Source organism: Orcinus orca, chromosome X, assembly GCF_937001465.1.
Source record: "Orcinus orca chromosome X, mOrcOrc1.1, whole genome shotgun sequence".
Classification (NCBI taxonomy): Eukaryota; Metazoa; Chordata; class Mammalia; order Artiodactyla; family Delphinidae; genus Orcinus; species Orcinus orca.
The window spans coordinates 32,990,412-33,017,778 of NC_064580.1; the positions used below are offsets into that span (position 1 = coordinate 32,990,412).

Below are 27,367 nucleotides of genomic sequence, written 5' to 3' on the forward strand. Positions count from 1 at the left end.
ATGTGCTTTTTATTGGCTTCCTAACAGTTCATTCAGACTAATTTACACACTTAGTAAATCAATCTATTTAAAACTCAACTCTGTTCAAAGCATTTTATATTTAATACAAGACAATTAGAGAAAGTTTATGGTATTCAGAATTAAAAATGCAAAACACAAAGTTAATTTGCTGTCTGCAATCTCTTGCTTCCATCCCCATGGAGGGGTTAATTAGAAAGGGAAATCTTAAATTTATTTATTTATTTTGGGCTGTGTTGAGTCTTCGTTTCTGTGCGAGGGCTTTCTCTAGTTGCGGCGAGCGGGGGCCACTCTTCATCACGGTGCGCGGGCCTCTCACTGTCGCAGCCTCTCCCCTTGCGGAGCACAGGCTCCAGACGCACAGGCTCAGTAGTTGTGGCTCACGGGCTTAGTTGCTCCACGGCATGTGGGATCTTCCCAGACCAGGGCTCGAACCCATGTCCCCTGCATTGGCAGGCAGATTCCCAACCACTGCGCCACCAGGGAAGCCCATAAAGTGAAATCTTATTTTAGTTCTTTTCTGTTGGAAATTTTGTCTTCTGAGAAAAGTTATATGAAAAAGACAACTTCCTAGTTTAAATACCGGCAAGCTACAATTCCATGATAGGCTCTCTCCTAATTTTCCGTTAAATGATCCCTGAAGACATACAGAAATTCAGAAATTCAATATCACTGTAAAGTAAAGATAACAGCTATTCATTTGCATAAATCCTATGAGGAATTCCCAGTAGTCACTGAAAGGATGTGGCCTGATTGAAAAACACATTTAATAACCTCCATAGGCTCATGCTCAATTAAAACATAATTTAGGTATAAAAAGAAAACAGTTTAGTCCCATGATCTGCCTTTTCCTCAGAAATTTATTTTCTGCAACATACCAGAAAACTAGGAAGCTGCCTCCTAATTGCATACCTCCTGGTACATAGTAGGTGTTTTAAAATATTTTTCTAATGAATGAATATAGGTGAAATACTCTCCAAGGTGATCCTCTATTAACACTTCTTTGTTTGCACCTCTTTTAAGAAAACAAACCCCCTGAACTTAAAATGACTGTAACTGTATGAGGAAAATGTGGAAGAACATCATTCTATCATAAGGATGTATAGAATCTAGCATGTAGATCTGGTGTTGGTGACAGAGATTGGAAGAGTCCAAGTGATTTTTGGTACATGTTGTTGGTGGGATTAGAGTTTATCCAGTAACAGGAAGTTCATGAAATTTTCTAAGATGTAAATTTTCCCTTAGGTGATTTGAAACCTGCCAGTGGATATAAGAAATATCCCCCCTACATCTAACAGACATATGCTTGTTTGATACAGGAAATTGACCCAAGGGTATGCATTGAGCTACTTCCACATTTAGATCTAAGAGATCGCTGCAGAATGAAAGGCGAGTGAGACCCTGTACAAGTGACCACTTAGGAAAGATAACCCTCTCCTATTTATAGAAGCAAATGAAAAAGAAAAGACAGAATGGTTTTTTAAATGCTAGAAGTTAACAGAGTGACACCTAAATTCATACTTAGTTTATCGTGAAACAGTTGAATGGCAAAAACAAGATAAATTCTGAAAAGCAACAAGAGAAAAAGACATACTAGTTTCAAAGGAACAAAAATTATACTGAAGGCAGAATTACCAATAGGAAAAAGAGAATCCAGAAGACAATGGTATTGTAGTACTGAAGCAAATTAACTGTCAGCCTAGAATTTTAAATCCCAATAAACTATCACTCAAGAGTAAGATTGAAATAAAATTATTTTCAATTCAACAGTGAAATTGGGACAATTTAAAACTCACAAATAGTTGCTAAAAGAACAAAGGAGGATCTACTTATGGATGAAGGAAATTGAATTCAGAAGAAAAACTTGGAATCAAAGAGCTGTAATTAATAAAATAATCACAAAATGAGATATTAAACATAAATATGTCATTAGTCATGATAAATATAAAAGTTGATATTTTCACAATGGAAGATGAAATACAGCTTTATGCCGTTTACAAAATTACCTGGTAAAATATCCAAAAACTTATGCCAGGTATTAGCTAATCAAAAAATAGCTGGCATAAATATAGAAGAAGTAGACTTTAGAGAATCCCCTGGTGGTCCAGTGGCTAGGACTCAGCACTTTCACTGCCGGGCCCGGGTTCGATCCCTGGTCAGGGAATTAAGATCCCACAAGCCATGCAGTGCTGCCAACAAAAAAAGAATAAGTAGACTTTAAGGCAAATAAATGTGTTAATTTAAAAAGGAATACTTGAATGTAGAGAGAAATTTTGAACTTATTTCCACCTAATCACAGAATCTCAAAATGTACAAAGCAAAAATTGGCAAATATGGAAGAAAAATGAACAAATCCACAGAGTGGGAGATTTTATTACACATCTCTCAATAATTGATACATCAAGCCAACAGAACATTAGTAAGGCCCTACTAGTCTTGACCAACACAATTAATAAGATTAGGTATTCCTGTACCTATTAAACCTAGCTTGACTGTGCTGGAAATAATTGGCAGTTCTTGCCATTTGCTTATTATAGCACTTTGATATCCCTCTCTGGTTTTTTTCCTGTGCTTTAGAGCACCTGGGGGATGTATAGGTATTGCCTTTCAGCAAAATTTGACAGGGAACTGCATACCAGTCTTTTCTGCTTGCAGATACTTAGAAACTTCATGGGGCAACAAGTCTGATGCTCTCAACCATTTGGAGTTGGTTAGGAAAGGTCACGTGCCATTCTCTTAGCATCCCCCAAACATTCTTTTTCCTTCCTCAATTCCAACTTCCCTTTTTCCTTTATTTTTGTCCTCCTTCCATCTTCCTTTCTTCTTCTTTCTTTCTTTCTTTTTTTTTTTTTTTTTTTGCGATACGCAGGCCTCTCACTGTTGTGGCCTCTTCCGTTGCGGAGCACAGGCTCCGGACGGGCAGGCTCAGCGGCCATGGCTCACGGGCCCAGCCGCTCCGTGGCATGTGGGACCTTCCCGGACCGGGGCACGAACCTGTGTCCCCTGCATCGGCAGGAGGACTCTCAACCACTGCACCACCAGGGAAGCCCCCTTCTTTTTTTTCCTTTTCCCCTTTCCCTCTCTCTTCCTATCTCTTTCTTTTCACCCTTAAATATTATTTTAGATCTTCCTGGTGATAGAAAAGCAAAAGTAATTCAGCCAGCCTCTTTTGAAGTGATAAGACCCATTTTAACCAATATTTCAAAAATTGAATTTGTCAGTAATTAGTATGGGTTTCTATCATTTTAAATTATTGTTATTTTATTGAATAGTATACTAAATTTGACAATTTAAGCAGTGAACCATTTCAGAAAATGGTTTTACCTGAGTGGATGATGCTAATGAAAACATTTTACAAAATAAATCAAGCACACTCTTAAATTGCAATTGCTGAACTTTTTTCTTTTTTATATGAAGTCTTTTGGCACACTTCATGATTTTGATATTAAACGAGTAAACTCAGTAATGAGAACTTGTTAGCACACAATGAATCTATCACTTACTTTGCCAGAGTATTTGTGAGGTAGATGCTCATGTGCCGAAAAGAACATAATAAAGTAACTAAAATGGGTAAAATTCCAACTGGCAAGTGATTTGGTCCTTTACTTGTGTAATGGGAAAAAAATCTATGCTAAATCTTTCCAGTAGTAGATGGAAGTGGGATTAGCAAATAGGCTAAAACGTGATTTGAAAATATAATTACTCATACATTAATTTATAACAAATATCTGTTTATTATAAGTTCATTTTATAAATGAATCCATATCATAAATTTATTCGTTCTCCCGATACCTCATTTTCTGAGTTAAGGATTTCTGACTATTGTTTGCTAGTAATATCCTTATATAATTAACTATAGAAGATAATGACCAATTTACTGTATTACTTAGTCTCTTCCACTTTTCTGATGTACTTTCATATAATCATGGAATGTTAAAGCAGAAAGAAACCTAAGAGATCAGTTAATCAAATTATATTCTTTAGAGCTGTAACATTCTTCTGAAGTGCTTTGGTTTGTCTATAGGGAGGCTGTGGAAGTGAATCGGAGCTTCTAGTGTCTTACTTCAACCAGATTGACTCTAGCTTAATTTGTTTTATATACTGAGATTCTGTCTTAGGTATTGTTCAGATACGTTCCCCACCCCGCCCCGCCCCACCAAGCCAAAAAATAAAATGTTTGAAAGCTACTGATCAAATCTCACTCCTTAATTTAAACAGATTAAGAACTTGAATTCTGAAAAAGACCTCTAAGTTGTTTGCCCAAGATCACACGATGTAGAAGAGGAACGAAAACTAGAAAACAGAGCTTTTAACTGTTAGTTGACTGCATCTTTCACCTCACCAGTTTAATGCATGTATCTTGCTTTGGAGTTAAGATATGGTAGATTGTTTCAGTAAAAGCCCAGGTGGATCCTATCTGCCTGTACACATGTTATATGTGGTCTCAGCTCCCTGGTCTTGGCCATGTGACTTGCTTTGGCCAATGGATTGTTAAGGAATTCGAAAGAAGCAGATATATGATAACCATTTGTGCACAAGGCTCTCATTCTTTTGCTACTGGTCATTCTTCTGTACTGTATGAAAAATGTTGGGCTCATCTCATAGAAGGTTAGAGAGCTCATGGACAGAATTCCCAGTTGAGGTCCTAATGCATGAGTGAGCCCAGCCAATACCACATGAAGCAGGTAAGCTTTCCCAAATGAGGTTAGGCCACAGAATCATGAACAAATAAACGGTGTGTGTGTGTGTTTTTTTTAACCACTAAGTTTTGGAGAGTTTGTTATGCTGTTTTAGCTGACCAAAACAGCAGTATTGATTTATTGTCCCAACCATGACCTATTCTAGGATCTGAAATTGCACATTTTTTTTAACAGCAAAATTTTGCAATTTGTTGGAAAAGACTGAATATAGGAAATTTAGGGCATCCTGACAACGTCAATACATGCTTCAAGAAAAAATCATGAAATACAAGGGCATGTTCTATATAGAGAGAATGCCTGGAAACCCTGTGACCCATGGACACCCCTCAATCCACGCTCTTTCTCTTACTGAATTTTTTTTTATATTGAAGTATAGTTGATTTACAATGTTGTGTTAGTTTCAGGTGTACAGCAAAGTGATTCGTTTTATATATATATTTTATATATTCTTTTTTTTTTTACATCTTTATTGGAGTATAATTGCTTTACAATGGTGTGTTAGTTTCTGCTTTATAACAAAGTGAATCAGTTATACATATACATATGTTCCCATATCTGTTCCCTCTTGTGCCTCCCTCCCTCCCACCCTCCCTATCCCACCCCTCCAGGCGGTCACAAAGCACCGAGCTGATCTCCCTGTGCTATGCGGCTACTTCCCACTAGCTATCTACCTTACGTTTGGTAGTGTATATATGTCCATGCCACTCTCTCGCTTTGTCACAGCTTACCCTTCCCCCTCCCCATATCCTCAAGTCCATTCTCTAGTAGGTCTGTGTCTTTATTCCTGTCTTACCCCTAGGTTCTTCATGACATTTTTTTTTTCTTAAATTCCATATATATGTGTTAGCATACAGTATTTGCCTTTCTCTTTGTGACTTACTTCACTCTGTATGATAGACTCTAGGGCTATCCACCTCATTACAAATAGCTCAATTTCGTTTCTTTTTATGGCTGAGTAATATTCCATTGTATATATGTGCCACATCTTCTTTATCCATTCATCCGATGATGGACACTTAGGTTGTTTCATCTCCTGGCTATTGTAAATAGAGCTGCAATGAACATTTTGGTACATGACTCTTTTTGAATTATGGTTTTCTCAGGGTATATGCCCAGTAGTGGGATTGCTGGGTCATATGGTAGTTCTATTTTTAGTTTTTTAAGGAACCCCCCATACTGTTCTCCATAGTGGCTGTACCAACTCACATTCCCACCAGCAGTGCAAGAGTGTTCCCTTTTCTCCACACCCTCTCCAGCATTAATTGTTTCTAGATTTTTTGATGATGGCCATTCTGACTGGTGTGAGATGATATCTCATTGTAGTTTTGATTTGCATTTCTCTAATGATTAATGATGTTGAGCATTCTTTCATGTTTTTGTTGGCAGTCTGTATATCTTCTTTGGAGAAATGTCTATTTAGGTCTTCCGCCCATTTTTGGAGTGGGTTGTTTTTTTGTTATTGAGCTGCATGAGCTGCTTATAAATTTTGGAGATTAATCCTTTGACAGTTGCTTCATTTGCAAATATTTTCTCCTATTCTGAGGGTTGTCTTTTGATCTTGTTTATGGTTTCCTTTTCTGTGCAAAAGCTTTGAAGTTTCATTAGGTCCCATTTGTTTATTTTTGTTTTTATTTCCATTTCTCTAGGAGGTGGGTCAAAAAGGATCTTGCTGCGATTTATGTCATGGAGTGTTCTGCCTATGTTTTCCTCTAAGAGTTTGATAGTTTCTGGCCTTACATTTAGGTCTTTAATCCATTTTGAGCTTATTTTTGTGTATGGTGTTAGGGAGTGATCTAATCTCATACTTTTACATGTACCTGTCCATTTTTCCCAGCACCACTTATTGAAGAGGCTGTCCTTTCTCCACTCTACATTCCTGCCTCCTTTATCAAAAATAAGGTGACCATATATGCGTGGGTTTATCTCTGGGCTTTCTATCCTGTTCCATTGAAAAGATTACAAGATACTGAATATAATTCCCTGTGCTATACAGTAGGACCTTGTTGCTTATTTATTTTATGTATAGTAGTTTTATGTATAGTAGTTTGTATCTGCTAATCCCAAACTCCTAATTTATCCCTCCCCCACATTTCCCTTTTGGTAACCAGAAGTTTGTTTTCTATGTCTGTGAGTCTGTTTATGTTTTGTAAATAAGTTCACTTGTATCATTTTTTTTAGATTCCACATATAAGTGATATCATATGATATTTGTCTTTCTCTGACTTACTTCACTAAGTATGATAATCTCTAGGTCCATCCATGTTGCTGCAAATGGCATTATTTCATTCTTTTTTATGGCTGAGTAGTATTCCATTGTATACATATACTACATCTTCTTTATCCATTCATCTGTCGATGGACAGTTAGGTTGCTTCCATGTCTTGGCTATTGTAAGTAGTGCTGCTATGAACATTGGGGTGCATGTATCAAATTACAGTTTTCTCCAGATATATACCCAGGAGTGGGATTGTTAGATCATATGTGCTGGATGCCCATTTTTATGGGTTATTTTAAAAACGGTAGGTCACACTGACTTCTTCCAGTAGCTAAAGTTATATAAAATTAAGTATTTTTTCATTAGAGAGATTCTCTGTTTATGTTCCTTTATTTTCTTTAGTAACTATAATCTGGTAAATTTACATATCTTTGGTTATCTTTAATTACAGAACCCTAGCAACTCCCATAGTTACTGGGATCACCTGTAAAGAAAAGGCCCCAGGTGAGCTACATCTAGTAGAGTAAGGATGGAAGGGACAGGTCCAGATTGTCCCTGACATTTGTAATGCCCAGGTCAAAAGTACAAAGGGAAGCCCATATACCATATATCTAAATTTTAAAAGTGGTAAATCAAACTAACAAATTTTTAAATAGAATATAATCTATTTATTCCACCTTGAGAAATAAAGCTTTATACCAACCTAGAAGACCAAAGTTGAATTTAGAATTCTTGGCCTCCTCAGAGTTTTGCACTAGAACATGAAAACACAGGATAGCTGGGCCCTGGGCATGTGCCCACCCCATTCTCTTTTTTCCTTCACATCTAGCATGTATTGTAGAGGGATTGTGTACAAATTTGTAGGAACCTCAGCCCACATAATTAATCTTGGTTGACATCTTCCCGTTAATAGCCACCTCTTAGTTAGAGGTGGCTATTCTAACTTAGAATTCTTCAATTCTAAGAGTATTCCAACAGGGGGACTGACATAGGGAAGAGTTCTGTGCAGGCACTGGAAATGGGATCACAGCACTTTGGATTGTGAATTGTGACATCCCATGAACTTGGAAGAAGGATGGGGCTGGGCTCTCAACATAGGCCTGTCCCAGTGGGCCCATGTCCTCCTTGCATATGCAGAGAGACAATGACAGGAGATTCAGAGTAAGGTTCTAGAAAGCATGAGGCCCAGGACAGCAAGCTCTCTTTCCTTGGTCTAAGGGTATGTGTTAGGTTGGGGATCCCCAACAGCAGACCCTGAGACCAGGTCTTGAGAGCAAGTAGTTTGAGAAGTGATCTCAGGAACCGTAGGTAGAAGTGTGAGAGAGTGAGAGACAGTAAAGAGAGGAAGCCAATTCAGGGAGTGTTAATGAGCAGTTGCCACTGGGAGCAATTTGGGCTCAGTTGCACTGGGGAATCTCTGTGAGTTGGTGTAGAATTCACCTCAGAGTTATTCCAACCCAAGGATAAAGAAGCTGGGTTATTTTTCCACCAGTTTGATACATTATTTGTTGAGGACTGCAACTGCAGGCATTAACTGTCACTTCTGGCCTGATCCATGTGAGGGTTAAGCACCTTCCTATGACTAGAGGAAGCCCTCAAGGAGAAAGGAGCTGTTTTCCATAAAGCCACTGTCCCACAGGGAGGATTAAATGCTAAGGGGACATGGCAGGGCATGGATGACATCTGCTACAGAGCAGAATTGGAAAAGACTTTGAGAAAACATGTCCTTAAAGGAGAATGATGTTAAGGTGGCACAGTGTGGCCAGGAAAATTTCCAAGTTTCTAAATATGAAAAGTCTCTACCTCTGCTATTTTACATCTAAGGTGATGCGGATACTGTGTGATGAATACCTTAATCCACAAGTAGCTTCATGTTGGTAATATATGATAATATTCCTACTCTTTTTGCCTAGCATGAATTAATTAAATTATTTCAGATGTTTAAGTAAAACAAATATTGTTTTATCAATATATCTTCAACAAAACCATCATTTCCATGAATTCCACTATTATGATGAATTTCTTTTTGGACTTGTAAGGGAGAGGGGCTTGCATGGCTTATTTCTTAGGGTCTTTGCTCAGGAACATTTCATGAGTTGGAAAATGTACACTGAAGAATGTCCTTGGCTTTCACTTTCAGACTTAGTATCAATAGGAAGTGCATATTTTTAGGGAAAAGGAAATAGTGTATAACATAAAGCTTTTGATAGAAGCTTTATACTTGAGCTTGTGCATTTCAATTATTGTTTACCATGAAATAGAGTTATTCTTTATTGATGATGAAAATAATAATTACTGTTGTAAAGCAATTATACTCCAATAAAGATGTTAAAAAAATTACTGTTAAGTTGATTAAATTTCGTATTCTAAGAAGTTTAATTTTATTTAAATTACCTAATCTAAGTATTTTCATTTCAATCTGTTCATGCAAGAGAGAAATGTGGTTTCTTCCTTTCTGATAATAAAGCAACAAATTTTAATCAAATAATTATCTCACCTGTTTTGTTCCAATGGTGTTGCCACAATTCAAATACTTTTCTCAGAATGAAAGTGAATGAATCAGTGAACAACAGATGATAAAATGTGCCTGGAGTCCTTTTTGACAAGAAAAAAAAAATTATTCTAAAATTAGATTTGTACTTGAAAAGGACGAAATAAAAATTACAACATTCTGACAGCCTTTGTTTCCTCCTTAGACCAGCTGAGAATCTTGGACTTTGGTTAGATGTAATATAGATTTCAAGTGTGATCCACTGTCAGTGTTTTTTAACATATAACTACGACATTATACATAATATATGACATATACAACACATAATACATTCTATATAATATATGATGAATATATTTTTAAAATGTGTAACACAGAACATATAACACATACATACACATCTTCAATATGTTTTAAAAATGATTTAAAACAGTTAATGTTCTTGCAAGAATGACTGGTCTTCTTGGCATATAGACTTCAGTATGTTTGAAAACAAGTTTGCCATTTTTAACATTTGAGGTGTTAAATGTGAGTGAATTAAAATTATAGCCAATTAATGTCATAATACTTGTCTTATCCATTGGTTGATAAGCTTGATTTGTCTTCTTGGTTTTGGAGAATTTCCTAGAACAGAGTTAGGCTTCTAAACATTTTTTAGCACTTGTTTCTCATCTATAACTTAAATACTTTGGCTTTAGCAGTGAAATTTTATTATAGTATTATACTGCATCCTATTTTAGGGTTGAGAGATTTTTATAACTATTTTCTCATTTCCTGGAGAGTAAGAAAATGGTGACCTTCAGAGAAAAAGTAGTATTGCTTGGAAGGAAAGGACCAGCATAGACAGCCTGCCCACCATAAGAAATGATATTAGCTATTAACTTAAGGTATATGGTATAACAAGGTGATATGAGAAGTATTCATTGGACATGCCTCTTTTGGCTTCCCTTGGTTATTAACTATGAAAAATTATTTCTATCTGCTGGTCAAGTTGCAACTTATTTTGATTGCTATGGGACAGAGCATTTCTATGTCATAGAAATGTGGCAGATAATATTGCTTGCCAAATATTCCATATATCTCTCAGTTCTCAGCCCCTGTCAGCTGAGAAAGAACCCTGTGGTTGGGTCTGACCAATTAACTGTGATGTGTGTTAACTTTGGGCTGAGCACTAAAAAGCCCTTGAGCAAACTTTCAGTTACTCTTCCCTGACCTGTAAACGAAGAAGGAGTGGTGTGCCTCGGTCCCTCAGTGGCTTTATGGAGCAAACCTTCCTCTGACCTATGCAGGATATATTTTGTCATTAATAAAAAATAAACTTGCTTGTAATGCCCAGGAGACTGAGGGGTAATGTGTTACCTTGCTATAACCTAGTCTCTTCTGGATTATATAATACAATTAAATCCAAAAAAAAAATATTGCTGTACCTGAAAATGAATCTTAGGATTTATACCATCAAAAATGATTAAACCATTTTTTAATTGTTTTGATAGTTACAGATGGATCTGTTCCAGTTCCTTTACGATTTGTTCCTCTCAGTCCTGGACGCTACCCTTGTAAAATCTTGTTGACATCAAGGTATGATGTGCATGTCTATTGCATTGAAGGTGTGGTAAATGAAGAATGTCCAGAGGCCAGATTTGATTTTGAAACACCAGCATTTGAAGCCCTTACCCAGAATATTCCAATAGTAAGCACAGACTTTTTTTTCGTACTTTTCTTCATTCCCACTGCCACTGTCTCAATTAAAGTCCTTCATACCTTTCATCTGAACTCTTACCAATTCCTAATTGCATTATGTGTGGCCATTTGTTTCTCCATATTGATGTCACAGTTTTATTCCTGAATATAAATGTTATCATATTACTCACCTGATTAATCACTCCTGCTGGATCTCTTTGCTTAAAAAATTAATTCTAACTTCCTTAACCTATCATCAAACCAAGCAGAGTCATGGTCTCTCAGATCACTCTGCTCCACATTCAGTTGTGATCTTAACACTTGATTAAGATGTGCTCATAGGCACTAAGAACAGTGATTGGCTGTAGCTTGGCTATTAGTGGGTGATAATAGCATCAAGGAAGGTAATATAATTGTAAGGAATTTTGAATTTTTTACACTGATATTTTTCTTTTTCTGTCTTTATTTTCATGCTTTAGAATAATAAAACAAAGAATGAATGGAAATGCCAAGTTACTATAGAAGGAGAATGGTTTTATGGACCTCCTGTTTTACATGTTGGACCAAGTGAGACTGTGAATTATCCTCTCACATTCAAACCTATTTTGGAATGTGAGATTATGGTATGAACTCATTGATTTTTTTTCCCTAGCTTTAATATGTCGATAAACCAATGTGTGATGTTAACATATATAATTTGTGATAAATTTTCTTGCAGAAAAGTTATATTTTCTGGGGGGTGTGGGGTGGTGGTGTGATGAATTGGGAGATTGGTTGGGATTGACATATATACACTAATATGTATGAAATGGGTAACTAATAAAAACCTGCTGTCTAAAAAAAATAAAATTAAACTAAAAAAAATTTTTTTAAAAAGTTATATTTTCCATGAATTTGATCATTAGTGTTCACTCTGCTTGAAACTTTAATAAATGTTGTAACTTGAGGGATAAATATTCTGAAAGTCACAATGTCATAGGCTGTCAATATTTATGTCTAGATTATTTTTACATAATATGTTTAACAAAGTAAAATCATTGCTTTTTTTGTATTCAGTAAGGAAGTTTGTACTTCAGAAAATATTTTCTTAAGTCATATTTCTTTGACAAGGATGTAAACAGGCATATAATTGCTGTGTATGAGAATGCCTATTAAACTGTCACTTAGAGAAAGTGAAAAGAAATGAAGAGCTTTTCACAGGAAATTCATCTTTATTTGTTCAGTAGAAGTATTTATGTATAAACTGGGAAAGCTAATGACTAGCACCTCCTTGAAAGCTCATTTCATCGATCAGATTCAAGATTACTAAAATAGAAGAGATGGTTGGCATCCAACTGTCGCTCCTATAGAGCTGAAATTTGGCTGATTTGTCACAGGGCAAACTTACTCTACAAAATGAAGTAGGATGGTATGGAGCATATCTATGACATAAAAGTGATTGGAAAAAGACCGCTGGCCTTGGAACACATCACCGTAGACTGTCAAGTGGGGGAGATAACAAATAAACCCATAATGATGCCCAATTATACAACAAGCATCCTAACATTTAAGGTAAGATTTTGGTTTGTTTTTTTTTTTTGGTATGAAAGTGTTTTCAGAAGGAGTATATTGAATTATATGATATTTTAAAACATTTAATTTTACTTAACTAGGTGAAGCAGTGTGACATAAGGAGATGGTTAGAATTCTCCTATTAGTCCAGCAGCTTTTAAAATGCCATTTTGATTATAAAGTTGAATTAGCACCAAACAAGTTTTATATCTAAATATTAGTATATAATCATAAAACACATTAAAATTTACTTATTTGAGTCATGTGTATTTTCACTTGAAGAAATTGTACATGACAATGACAGATATTTTTTAAAAAACTTTTAAACAGCTTTTAAAATTGTAATGTGATATCTGCAGGCATGAAATTTCAAAAGTGTATCCTATCATTTACCAGTGTGAATAATAGTGGGAATGTGAAGAAATGCATAATTAGTTACATCTTTATTTTTTATGAGGTTTTGTACTTGGCCCTCCTCACTTGATTTGTTTAAGCAAATCTGAAAATAAATTTTTCTACTCCCCACTCCCATATTTATCTACAAATTATGTGCCCAATAGAATCCTCAAAGAAGCTTCAAATATCTGTCCATCATAGATGCCTGAATCTAGTTTTAGAGGGTACATCAGAAGTTTAGAAATTCTCTGGGTTTGTCCTCTGCTTTTTTTGGTAATCTTGAAAAATATGTGCATTGATTTTCTTCTTCTTTCCTTACTGGATTGCAAATAGAGTGAATATTATGAATGAAAATCTCATCTTCTCACTCCCCTGCTAAAACTCTTCACTGTCATCTCTTGCCTTCAGGATTGAGTCCAGGCTCCCTGAAGTGGCTTTCACGTGTTTCAAAAGCCTATCTGCTCAGCTTTCTCTCTTAGCACTCCTGGCTCCAGCCACACTTAGGCCATTGTATATAGTATTTCCTTTTACTACTGCCTGGAAATCTCTATCCAATTCCCTGTCTTCCACTTCTCTGGAGTATGTCTAACTCCTTTTCATTCTTTATGACAAAGCTTAGATGCCACTTTTCCAAGACTTCTTCTACATCCCCATAAACCTGGATTAGATGCCTTTCATGTGCTTCCACAGCATTTTTTTTTTTACTTTTCCCACCATCATGTACATTACATCCTATTGCTATTACCTGTTCTCCACCAGATTATTCTTCTCCACCAGATTATGAACTGTGAGAAAAGGGGCATGCCCCTCATATCCATACTTTTGTACTTAGCATAAATCATAGTATCAAGCACATAATAGTTTTTCAAGGAAGATTTGTTTAATGAACGGATACAAACATAATAGATGGCTTTTCAAATGGAAGGAAGAAAGGAAGGAAGGAAGGAGGGAAAGAAGGAAGGAAAGAAAAGAAAAGAAAAGAGCATGATTACTTGCACTTGCTATAACTAAGGAAAAAAATCATTTTTCCATCACTCCCTTTCCCCTTCCAGAATTTTCTGGTGAGCAAGAAATCCTGTCTTATGAGTTTGATGAAAACAGGTTAAAGAAAAAATTGCTTAATTTCTTAACATTGGTTATTTCATTTTGTTGTTTTGGCAGAGGTGATGTCTGTAGCTTTTTAAAACTTTTATTCTTCAGAATGAATGCATTTTTAAAAAAATGTAGGCCTTTAAAAATAATAATTATGCTATATTAACTATATTTTTCTAATTAAATGTAGAAGTGGAATTCTATTCATAGCAGAATTGTACTTACAGGAAATAATCAAAGTCTATATTTATATGGTTTCGATACACAAATAAAACTGAAGAATCTAGTTAATTTTACCTTTAGAGTGTAAGTTTTCAGTGAGGCCCTTTCTGTAATTAAAGATACTACATATTAAATTAATTAAATGTCATTTCATTAAGATATTAATAATACTGTTCATGTATTCCAGTTCTTCTATATTTCTATATTTAAAGAGCACCAACAATTATAAAAGAACAGAAACATGTTTAAGACCGAAGAAACATTTGTCCCTAGAGATATTATGAATAAAGTATCACCTTTCTTAATTTGAAAATCACCATTATTTTTAATCAGCATATACTAATGAGCATTACCAATTTGCCCTTTCTTTTCATTCATAATATTTAGTTTATTGCTGGTATTTCAATGGGAATTCTATTGAGAAACAACTAAGGTGCTGCTAAGGAGAAAGGCTAGACTGAGAAACTTTGCTTTATAGTGTCAGGATTCATCTTGCACTCCCTTTGAGACTACTGAAATGCTTCTGATTCTCCATCTTCATTCTTCAATGTGTAAAATGAAGTTGGCCTCTGGGCACTTAAGGCTGATTCTCATTCTTTTCACCCCTCTCTCTCTTTCTCTCTCTTTCAATACCTTCCTCATTGTTGGATTATTTTTCTTAATCTATAAATATTCTCAAAGATTTTCCATTATAAGATAAAACGTCTCTAACAATAGCCTTTCAACTATTACCCTCTATATTTTCCATGATTGCTAAACTTCTTGAAAAAGCAATATTTACATGATCACTTCTTATTTCATGGTGGTCCATTTGTATCTCCTCTACTCTGTTGAAACTTCTGCCACAAAGATCACCCATAACTTTTGGTCAAGAAAAATTTGTTCTTTTCCCAAGTTATCTGCCTCAAAACTCCTATAATGTTTGGCACTGTCTGTCTGCCTTCTTAACACTATTCACCCTTTATTTTACATCATTCTATAGTCCTCATTTCCATGCTATTTCTGGATTGTTACTTATCTGGTCCTTTTATTCCTCTAGCCTTCTCATTTCTTTTCAAGTTTCCACCTTCTAAAGCATTCTTATGTCTGTACAACATCCCACTTGGCAGTTTCTTGGCTTCAAACTATCAACTGGTTACAAATGCCAAATTCATACTTTTACTCAAGATGTATTAGCTTCAGCCCCTCATTTTTGACTGCTTGCTGTACACCTGCACTTTGACAGTCTGCTGACAACTCAGACTCACTATATTCTTTTCATGTCTTTTCCTTGTTCTGTTTTTCATTGCTGTTAGTATTGATTTTTATGATACTTTGTATTTTTTTAAAAAGCCTTTTAACATATATTTAATCTCATTGCTACAAGAATAGTTTGCAATAGAAGGTTGAGACTTCCCTAACAAGAAAGAGAATATAAAAAAATCAGAGAATATAATTGAGATACAGGTAAAATGCTATGGCATTTTATCAAAGTGACCAAGGAGTAGGAAATAGTTATGCAATAAAGAAAACAGGAGACCTGGGACTTCCAAAATGGTGGAGCAAGGGGTTTCATAAATCTGTTCCTCCTTAAAAGCAATAAAAACACTGACAAAACTTGTCAAAACTTTTAAATCTTGAAATTAAACAAAGATTTCAAACAATCTGAGGAGTATTTACTCAAGAAAAACTCTGAATCCTGGTAAGAGCAGGGTAATTTGTGACATTTTGACTTGACCCATTTCTATGCGCCTCTCCTCAGCTCTGCAATCTTGCAATCACAGTAGCTATGAAAACTGTAACCTTGCAAAGAAAGGAAGAGGCAGACTGAGTATGGCTCTCCTCACAATTCCCATCCCCAGTACATTGTCACAACTTGACCTTTCTCGTAGCTCTCTAGCAACACCCCACCCCACGAGCAAGGAAGCCCCTTCACGGGCGGAGACTGCGGGTGGCAGAGGGGGGAAGCTTCGGAGCCGCGGAGGAGAGCACAGCAACAGGGGTGCGGAGGGCAAAGCGGAGAGATTCCCGCACAGAGGATCGGTGCCGACCAGCACTCACCAGCCTGAGAGGCTTGTCTGCTCACCCGCTGGGGCAGCCGGGGCTGCGAGCTGAGGCTCTGGCTTCGGTCAGAGCGCAGGGAGAGGACGGGTTGGCGGCGTGAACACAGACTGCAGGGGGTTAGTGCACCACGGCTAGCCGGGAGGGAGTCCGGGGAAAAGTCTGGACCTGCCGAAGAGGCAAGAGACTTTTTCTTCCCTCTTTGTTTCCTGGTACGCAAGGAGAGGGGATTAAGAGTGCTGCTTAAAGGAGCTCCAGAGACGGCGCGAGCCGCGGCTAAAAGCGCTGGACCCCAGAGACGGGCATGAGACGTTAAGGCTGCTGCTGCCGCCGCTAAGAAGCCTGTGTGCAAGCACAGGTCACTATCCACACCCCCCTTCCAGGGAGCCTGTGCAGCCCGCCACTGCCAGGGTCCCGGGATGCATGGACAACTTCCCCAGGAGAACGCACGGCACGCCTCAGGCAGGTGCAACGTCATGCCGCCCCGCACCCCATACCCCTCCCTCCCCCCGGCCTGAGTGAACCACAGCCCCGTAAGTAGCTGCTCCTTTAACGCAGTCCTGTCTGAGCGAAGAACAGACGCCCTCCGGCCACCTACATGCAGAGGCGGGGCCAAATCCAAAGCTGAGCCCGGGGAGCTGTGAGAACAAAGAAGAGAAAGGGAAATCTCTCCCAGCAGCCTCAGAAGCAGCGGATTAAAGCTCCACAATCAGCTTGCTGTACCCTGCATCTGTGGAATACCTGAATAGACAACGAATCATCCCAAATTGAAGACGTGGACTTTGAGAGCAATATTTATGATTTTTTTCCCTTTTCCTCTTTTTGTAAGTGTGTTTGTGTATGCTTCTGTGTAAGATTTTGTCTGTATAGCTTTGCTTTCACCATCTGTCCTAGGGTTCTATCTGTCCGTTTTTGTTTTTTTAATAATTATTCTTTTATTTTAGTAACTTTATTTTATTTTATCTTACTTTATTTGATCTTCTTTCTTTCTTTCCTTCCTTCCTCCCTCCCTCCCTCCCTCCTTTTTTTCTTTCTTTCTTTCTTTCTACTTTTTCTCCCTTTTATTCTGAGCCCTGTGGATGAAAGGCTCTTGGTGCTGCAGCCAGGAGTCAGTGCTGTGCCTCTGAGGTGGGAGAGCCAACTTCAGGACACTGGTCCACAAGAGACCTCCCAGCTCCACATAATATCAAACGGGGAAAATCTCCCAGAGATCTCCATCTCAACACCAGCACCCAGCTTCACTCAGCAACCAGCAAGCTACAGTGCTGGACACCCTGTGCCAAACAACTAGCAAGACAGGAACACAACCCCACCCATTAGCAGAGAGGCTGCCTAAAATCATAATAAGTCCACAGACACCCCAAAACACACCACCAGATGTGGACCTGCCCACCAGAAAGACAAGATCCAGCCTCATCCACCAGAACACAGGCACTAGTCCCCTCCACCAGGAAGCCTACACAACCCACTGAACCAACTTTAGCCACTGGGGACAGACACCAAAAACAACAGGAACTACGAACCTGCAGCCTGCAAAAAGGAGACCCCAAACACAGTAAGATAAGCAAAATGAGAAGACAGAAAAACACACAGCAGATGAAGGAGCAAGATAAAAACCCACCAGACCTAACAAATGAAGAGGAAATAGGCAGTCTACCTGAAAAAGAATTTAGAATAATGATGGTAAAGATGATCCAAAATCTTGGAAACAGAATGGAGAAAATACAAGAAACGTTTGACAAGGACCTGGAAGAACTAAAGAGCAAACAAACAGTGATGAACAACACAATATATGAAATTAAAAATACTCTAGATGGGATCAATAGCAGAATAACTGAGGCAGAAGAATGGATAAGTGACCTGGAAGGTAAAATAGTGGAATTAACTACTGCAGAGCAGAATAAAGAAAAAAGAACGAAAAGAACTGAGGACAGTCTCAGAGACCTCTGGGACAACATTAAACGCACCAACACTCGAATTATAGGGGTCCCAGAAGAAGAAGAGAAAAAGAAAGGGACTGAGAAAATATTTGAAGAGATTATAGTTGAAAACTTCCCTAATATGGGAAAGGAAATAGTTAATCAAGTCCAGGAAGCACAGAGAGTCCCATACAGGATAAATCCAAGGAGAAATATGCCAAGACACACATTAATCAAACTTTCAAAAATTAAATACAAAGAAAACATATTAAAAGCAGCAAGGGAAAAACAACAAATAACACACAAGGGAATCCCCATAAGATTAACAGCTGATCTTTAAGCAGAAACTCTGCAAGCCAGAAGGGACTGGCAGGACATATTTAAAGTGATAAAGGAGAAAAACGTGCAACCAAGATTACTCTACCCAGCAAGGATCTCATTCAGATTTGATGGAGAAATTAAAACCTTTACAGACAAGCAAATGCTGAGAGAGTTCAGCACCACCAAACCAGCTTTACAACAAATACTAAAGGAACTTCTCTAGGCAAGAAACACAAGAGAAGGAAAAGACCTACAATACCGAACCCGAAACAATTAAGAAAATGGGAATAGGAACATACATATCGATAATTACCTTACATGTAAATGGACTAAATGCTCCCACCAAAAGACACAGGTTGGCTGAATGGGTACAAAACAAGACCCATTTATATGCTGTCTACAAGAGACCCCCTTCAGTCCTAGAGACACATACAAACTGAAAGTAAGGGGATGGAAAAAGATATTCCATGCAAATGGAAACCAAAAGAAAGCTGGAGGGCTTCCCTGGTGGTGCAATGGTTGAGAGTCCGCCTGCCTACACATCACCATAGACCCTGATAATGCAATACTCTATATTCTACACGTATGTCCTTGGAAACGTGGTGTGTTCAAAGGTAACAAAATTGGTAATGAGATATTATTAACTACCATACTGGGAAAGATGCGTGATGAGAATAAATTAAAAAGTAACTTAAAAAAAAAAAAGTAACTTAAATTTCCCCTGTCTAATAGATAACCCAGAGGGAAATTTAGTTTTCTATTTCACTCATTACCTTTCTGAATAATCAGAGCTTTGGGGCATACATTTTATGTCTATAGTGCTATACTCTCTTGTCCATTTTTTAATATTTATTTGTGGGGCAAATTCCTGGAAGTAGAAATATTTAGTTAAGCCATTTACATTTAAAATTGTGGTAAACACTTTCAAATAGTTATATCAATTTATGAGCCAGACAGTGTCCTGTGAGAATATCTCTTTATAGGACTAGGTATTATAAAAACATGTACATATACTTAATTGAACATGAAAAATAGGTTAAAGGCTTTGGTATATGTGAAGTTTTCTTTGTTTCTCTCTAGTAAAACATTCATTTATGCAAATTGCCTGATGGTCCCTGAAAAGAATTGCTTGCTTGGGAATGGGAGTGAGGGGTATTCCTACAAAGCTTTTGATGAGAGAGGAGGTGAGAGGTGTAGAAGACTAACAGGGAAGAACTGAGGGACTGTAATTCATCAAAGGAATAATTGTTCTATTCGGGAGAGAATTCAGTGTCCCATGGTGGTTAGATCCTGCTGAGGAAATTATTAAAATGTTGGTAAATGGATACAATTTAAAAATGTAGAAAGCATACAGCCAGTAGCAATCTTGTACTGCCTGGAAGTACTAGCCCCTCATCCTTGCTTGCCTCAACAAAGAATGTTTTAGGAAAAGGTCAGTACCTAGCATAGGAGGTGTAGAGAGCTGCTCCAAATAAGAAAGTACATAGAGAGTAGGCTGAATGCCAGTGCTGTTAACAAGCAGAAGGGAAATTTCAGAATGGCAACCACAGTGATCCAGTTACCACCACTGTAATAGAATACGCTATGGGTGAAGAGCCAACCCGCCCATCCCCACTCTCTACTTCTAGTTGGCTTGACCTCAAATGTCACCATAGTCATAGCTGTTAGCATCTTGTGAAATCTTCCTGTCACTTTTCAGACATTTGGCTTTACAAAGCCCATTAACATTTCTCCATGTGATAGGTAGATTTTGAACTAGAGTGAGCTTATTCCAGGCATTTCAATAAAGTAGCATATTTTTTGCCATTTTTAATGTAATTCACAGGATAGAAATGTAAATTTCAGTTTTCATTTTAATCATCAAATGACAATCCTAATGTTCCTTAGTTCTGGAATTTTAACTAGTCTTCTGTAAAGGGTAGCAAGTGATTCAAAATTGCCATTATTATTTTTTATATAAGTAATAAATCTGAGTTTCCTGTTCTATAAAAGGCAGTGAGGTCTGCTGTGTGTGAGAAGGAACGTAAGAGGAACTTCAAACGGTAGAACATTGTTGAATTAGGAGTGTTTATGACTCCTTTAAGGAAAACAGAGCTGCTGATCCATGAATCAGACTCTTAAAGTTATAGAAAGGGAGCTAAGAAGAATTAAATAATCAGATTTAATATATCTTACCTTTGTATAGTCATTTTTGTTGATTTTGGCAGCATTTCTGAGACCATAAAACTTCAAAACGTATTTTCACTGATCAGATAAGCACTCTTAGCATGCTGATTTGAAGGGCTTTAGAAGAAATTTGGGGAACTTAAAGGCAACTCAGGTTACATCGTTAGGTGAGGATGAATTGGTAAATATTGCTGGCTACACAAGAGCTTTTGCAGGCTTCATAATTTTGAAAAATATTTGCAAGACATGTTCATGATTGTTCTTCCCAGGGCGGTCCCTTAAATTTGAATTAATGTTGCCGTTATGATTTGGACAAGCTGAGCCTGTAAAGAAGGCAAAGTCCATTTTTATTGATATTACTGTTGGAAGGCTGCTACAATATTTTAAGCAGTGTAAATGTAATTGCTTCTGAACAGTTGTTAATCTGTTGTAATATAAAGAAAACTAGACTAAAATTTTCATACATATATGAGAACGTTCCTATTTGTGCTGGTTATGTATATCGTATATCATCCATCTTAAAAAGAAAAAAACTTTGTGCACATTTTCAGTTCTGTCCTCAATTATATAAACAATTATTTACAAAAGGCCTATAATTTGGAAAGTCTTGATAAATACAGTAGTTATAAACAAAGCTGATCTTTAACCAATTACGCTCTGTTAAAATATTTTCACAGATGCTTTTCCTCATATGTTGGCAAATACTCAATTCTTTGAGCTCCACTTAGGTGTAACTTTTGATCTCTAGCCACCACAGCCCCTCCCTTTGGCCCCCCCGGACTTCCCAACAATTCAGCAACAAATAAAGTGTTAACACATGCCTCAGGACTTGGATCCTGTGTCCTTCCTGACTGGTCAGAGCTGGAATATAGGTTTGATAATTATTTCAAATATTACCACAGGATACAAAGATAGATGTCATATGGTTCCTGCTTCCTAGGAATTCATATCTGGTGATAGAAATAGATATCCATAAGTCATCTCAATACAAGGTACACACTGATGTACCACGAGTTTAAACATGGCACTGCAGAGCATGATATTGGGAAACGTTAACCCTAACAGTGGGAGTCCAAGAGGGCATCTTAGGGGATAATGGGTTTATCTGGACCTCAAAGGATGAACTGGGATTTATCAGCCGATACGGTGGGGAGCACATTCTAGCAGAGGAAACAACCTTATTGAAAACACAGAGACGTTACTTTCTGTAAATAATGAATAGAGGGGTGTGTCTGGAGTGTGTGTTTGTGGTAGCCAATGCAGAGTGACATACAGTTAGAAAAACAGGCAGACTTTGCTGGACAGAGTTGTGTTTTACTTCTTACTGCAGTTGGAGCCATTGAAGATGTCTGAGGGGCATGAGTCAACTGAGTTTTAGGAAGAAAAGTCTGGAGGTAACATATAAAATGGATAGGAGGTACAAGAGAGGGTGGATAGATCTGAGAGATCATTTAGGGGCCTTTAGCAATATTCTGGTTGATTAGTTCTCAGTATTAGTTTGTGCCTCTTCTCCCAAAAGCAGACCCTGAGAAAAGAGTTTAATTGCAAGTAGTTTTCTTGAGAGGTGATCACAGGAAGCACGCTGACCAAATGGGGAAGTAAGATGCTGAAGGGAAAAAGTCAGAAAATGAGCTAGATATGAGATTACTGCTGAGACCTGGGGAACCTCACTGGGAGCTTTCTGAGAGAATTGTCAGGCTGAAGGGTAAAGAAATTGGGGTAAACATCCTCTACCTCCTTTCCCTCAATGATTAAAGTTTGTTCTTAGGGCAGATTCCCATGGCAGTGAATTCCCACTGGAAAAGTCATAGCAAACCACTGGTGTGAATGCGAACTGTCTGCAGAGGGGATTTTCAAGGGGCACTGAGTCATATGTGGCATATACTAAAGTAGGTGTCATGGCATATTAATTGGTAGGTAGAAATTTTGAGAAATGGATGGAACTGGAATTATCACAGGAGCCTGCAGTGAACTGCAATCATGTTTCAGGCATACCTATGTGGAGGTTTAAATTTGAATGCCTCTTTGGCCATGGAACAAAAAGTTAAGGTTGACCACTTAAATGAACATTTAGGGCAGACCAAACTAGGCCAGTGATAGTGGGTTAAAAAAAAACAGAAATGAAGTTTCAAGAAAAGTAACAATGGAAAATGATGCTGTAGCAGCTTGGGTTTCCAGGGAATCAGACTCTGAGATGGGAGATTAGTTTATAGGACATTTATTAGGGAATGTGTTGTGATCAACACTTGTGAAAGGAAAAGGTAAGAAAACATACTGACCAGAGGGCAAAGTTGAGTTTCCGGACAGGTGGAGTGAAGGCTTTTAGTCAACTCACTGGGCCCTCTGAAGCTGGGATGGTCCTCTGGACTTGTCCCAAGTTAGGAGAAGGGGACTGGGCCTTTATGCTGCTGTGCTGATCCATCATTGAAAGTGGACTACATGTGGAAGGAGGTTTGACCTTGGGTGAGGCTTTTTTGTTTTTTCTCTCAAGGCGCCATGCCTAAAGAGGGCTTGACCAAATAGTCATTTTCCAGCATTATTCCTAGTAGCAACAGAAATAAGTCCTTCATTCCTGAAAAGGAAAATGGTTGATGTAGTATAATGTCTATCACAGCTGCATTTGATGAAGATTGAATAAGGAGAGAGAAGGGAGAAAGGCGAGTCAAGTGTACTTCTGATAGTAAGCAACTCTAAGGAAGGTGATACCATTAACTGTGAGAGAGAGATCAGCAGGATAGATTTACTAGTTAAGGAGGGAAAGCCCAGTTCTATCTTGATTTGAAGATTATCTTTTTTTGTGTCAATAAATTTCAGAAAAATGGAAAAATATTGAATCAGTCAACCTAGATATGAAAGCATAGAACCTTAAAGGGAAAGAGACACACAAAATCAAGCCAACAAAAACACCGTGTGTAAAGGCAGAAATGTGTTAATGACTAAATGCATTAAAATGTAATGGCCAGGGGGCTTCCCTGGTGGCGCAGTGGTTGAGAGTCTGCCTACCGATGCAGGGGACATGGGTTCGTGCCCCGGTCCGGGAGGATCCCACATGCTGCGGAGCGGCTGGGCCCGTGAGCCATGGCCCCTGAGCCTGCGCGTCCAGAGCCTGTGCTCCACAGCGGGAGAGGCCACAACAGTGAGAGGCCCAAAAAAAAAAAAAAAATGTAATGGCCTGATTCTCTCCTTAACAACCAGAAAATGACCTCTCTGGTCATTAGAATGCAAAAAGCTAATATTACTGTCCATTATTACAGGATTAGTATGTAACAAAATATAGAAATGTAGTAATGGCCTGTGGCTTATTTGTAGTAGTGAAATATGCAACTAAATTTCCATTCGTCTCAGGTAGAAACTTGATTTTTTGTACAAGGCCAATATTTAGTGAAGATGATTAGGCATTAACGGTTAGCATATACTTTAGTAACAATAATCCTTAAATTTATTTTGATTGCAATAACATGATTCACAAATATGATTTAGAGATGTCTATAAACAAGCATGTTCACAACATAGAGCAACTCACTCCTAATATAGCACTAAGAAAATGAACTTGTAAGAATTAAGGTTATACAATTGGATATAACCTACATATCAGTTTTTCTAATAGTTTGCTCCATTTGCTCTTCAGTAATCTACATGGAACACATATGTCTCTGGCATAACTGTTCTGAGTTTCTTATGAGGAAATCACAGTAATCAGCTCAGTGCCCTCCAGCTTGTGAATATCAGGGTGATAATATAACTTTAAAAAGCAGATTTTAATAAAAACAAACAGGTGACTGTCTAAACTTGTGGGGATACCACTAGGGCCCCCTTTCTGTGAAGAGAAATGAAGAGTTATGAAGCTAAATAATTAATTTGGGGTTTGGTAGTCCAAAAATATAATGTGAAATCGGGACCCCAAACCATGCAAGCCTGGGCTCTTTGACAGGTTTGTTTTCTGATTCCCAATTATGACCCCGAAAGGCAAGACTCCAGGATACCACAGAGTAGTTCATACTCCAGAACAGATATCTCCAGTGATGGCTCAGTGCAGTGGATTCTGCTTTCTTAGCTTGTATGTGTGTTTAACTTAAACTTGTCGGTTGAGAGAGGATTCTCTGAACATCTCTTCCAACATATTATGGAAATGGCGATCCCTAGATATCTTTAAACAGCTTTTATCTTACTGTTAACCAATGCAGTTGATTTATCTAACCTAAGCATAAGACTTCATAATTATCCCTTATGATCCCCCAGTTGTGAGGAACATACTTTCATCTCCAGGGAGGAAGTCTTTAGAAATCCTTCCAATTTTTAATGACATTTATTTGTGATCCAAAAAAAAGTTAGCAGGGGGGGACTTCCCTGTTGGCGCAGTGGTTGAGAGTCCGCCTGCCGATGCAGGGGACACGGGTTCGTGCCCCGGTCCGGGAAGATCCCACATGCTGCTGAGCGGCTGGGCCCGTGAGCCATGGCCGCTGAGCCTGCGCGTCCGGAGCCTATTGCTGCGCAACGGGAGAGGCCACAACAGTGAGACGCCCACGTACCGCAAAAAAAAAAAAAAAAAAAGGGGGGGGTGGGGTGGGAAACTTGGGTAGTTGAATATCTTATCTTTGTCTGCAGAGTCGTGGAAGTCCACGAGGACTATTTATTGAACTATGAGTCATTTAAATTTATGAACTAAAATCAGCCTGAAATAATTTAATATGTTGATCATGGCATGGTAGCCTAAAATGATCTCTAAACATTAAACAAGAGTATTTTTACACCTAAAACTAATATAATGTTATATGTCAATTTTATCTCAATTAAGAATAAATATTTAAAATTTTAAAGGATAGTTTCATAAATCATTCACTTACAGTGTCAAGTATTTAATTGTTCAGGATACTACATGGACACAGGTTAATACTGCGCTTTAACTGTTTATTCTACAGTAGAAAACTAAATGCTGAGAATCCACGTTTTAAAATGGTTTCCAGTCATGTTAGTAAATTTAGTCTCTACCCTGAACATTCATGATAAAGTAGTCTTAAATTCTCTCTTATATCCGTGCCCCTTGACAAGCTGATAGCTCTAGAAAGTTGGTAACAATGGTGATTTTGATGTAGCCCACAGTTACCTTGTATTTTTTCAGCAGCAGCCGAAAGTGCTTTTTCACTTGCTGAAAAGTGATTGCATTCATTCACTTCAACACAACTGTAAATTAGAGCTAAGATTTATTTCTGAAAATTTGCATTTCAGAAGTCCTTATGCTAGAATGAGATCTATTATGACATTGGCACAAGAAAGCCTACTCTAAATGATTGCAAACAAGCTTTTAGTCAGCTTTGCTAAAGCTTTTTTAAAATTTCTTTTTGATGAACTTCTGCTTAATGTCAAAATGGAATGTTTAATGTGAGCATAACAAAGTTCTTATGTTAGGCCTATGTTTAAACAAGATAGGAATAGTTTTTATAGCTGATGTCCTGCTACTCTCCACTATCTAGATAGATATGTATTACCAGTTGCCATCTTTGAAATAGAAATTCAGTTCAAAATTTGATTTCTAATATTGTATGTGATGAGAAGCCTGCTTGTCATGTGTATTTTCAGAATGTGATGCTGAGCAAAAGTAGTGCTATTTAAATTTGCATTTTTTCATTTAAAGTTTGGGCAGTATGTTCATGCTAACCAGCACATCACAATGGCAAAATTGAACATCTTTTCCTTTGCTCTTATCTTACTGCTATTGTGTTGCAAAGGAACACGTTCTGAAGTCACTTGTGACTTCAACCTCCAATTATATCATTCTCTGGTTGGGCGACCTTGGTAGTATACTTAACATCACTGATTATCAGGTTTCTTACGTGTAAAATATAGATAGTACTTAACCTTTCCTTAACCTTAACCCAGGGTAGTTATGGGCATAAAATGGGAATATATGAAAAGTACTCATCTGGTAGGTGCTCAACTAATGTTTATCACTCTTATTTAATATGCTAGCTCCCATTTTTTGAAATTCCCTAACATGATATGGATATATGCAAGGATTTAGGGCTTCTTTTGTCTCCACTCTCTCCTAGTTTGTCTCAATGAAAATGCCAGAGAAAGTGCTATCAAAAGCTTGGCTAAAACTGAATTTGGATCTTGCTGACCTGTTCCCACCAGTGTTGTAGACTGTGCACAGTTATAGGAGCATAAAAAACAATTAGATGCCACTGGTCTTTCAAAACAAATGTTGGCTGCTTTAAATGCCATAAAGCATTTTCATGCTCTTTTAGGTGAAAAATATGGTTTACAAAAACAAAAAACAAAAAACAGGGCCTTGAGGCACTGCAGAGAGAATGAATTGGGTTTGTTTGTATCCTCTCATCGTCTTCTGGGAGTTCCTCTTTGCTTTCACCATCTCTGCTTTCCCAGACAGCCTCTGCTCTGATGTTTCGTAAAAGCTCTAGCCGCCTGCATGGTATTACCCTGGGGGGCTTGTGAACACTAGATTTGTTTTTCCTGCCCCTGACCCCAAAATCAAAATCAGTATTAACTCTAGTCTCAAGGTCTACTCAGATGATTGGCTAGAGGTAAATTCATGCAC

General features: G+C 37.7%; 1 protein-coding gene across 1 annotated transcript in view; it reads left to right on the forward strand.

The window, feature by feature from the left end:
• CFAP47 (cilia and flagella associated protein 47) overlaps positions 1-27,367 on the forward strand; it is a 541,109-nt gene that overhangs the window by 383,025 nt on the left and 130,717 nt on the right. Inside the window, 5 exon segments of the mRNA XM_049704952.1 lie at positions 10,918-11,114; positions 11,584-11,727; positions 12,481-12,507; positions 12,509-12,707; positions 19,197-19,259. Of these exon segments, the coding sequence (XP_049560909.1) occupies positions 10,918-11,114; positions 11,584-11,727; positions 12,481-12,507; positions 12,509-12,707; positions 19,197-19,259 (630 nt within the window).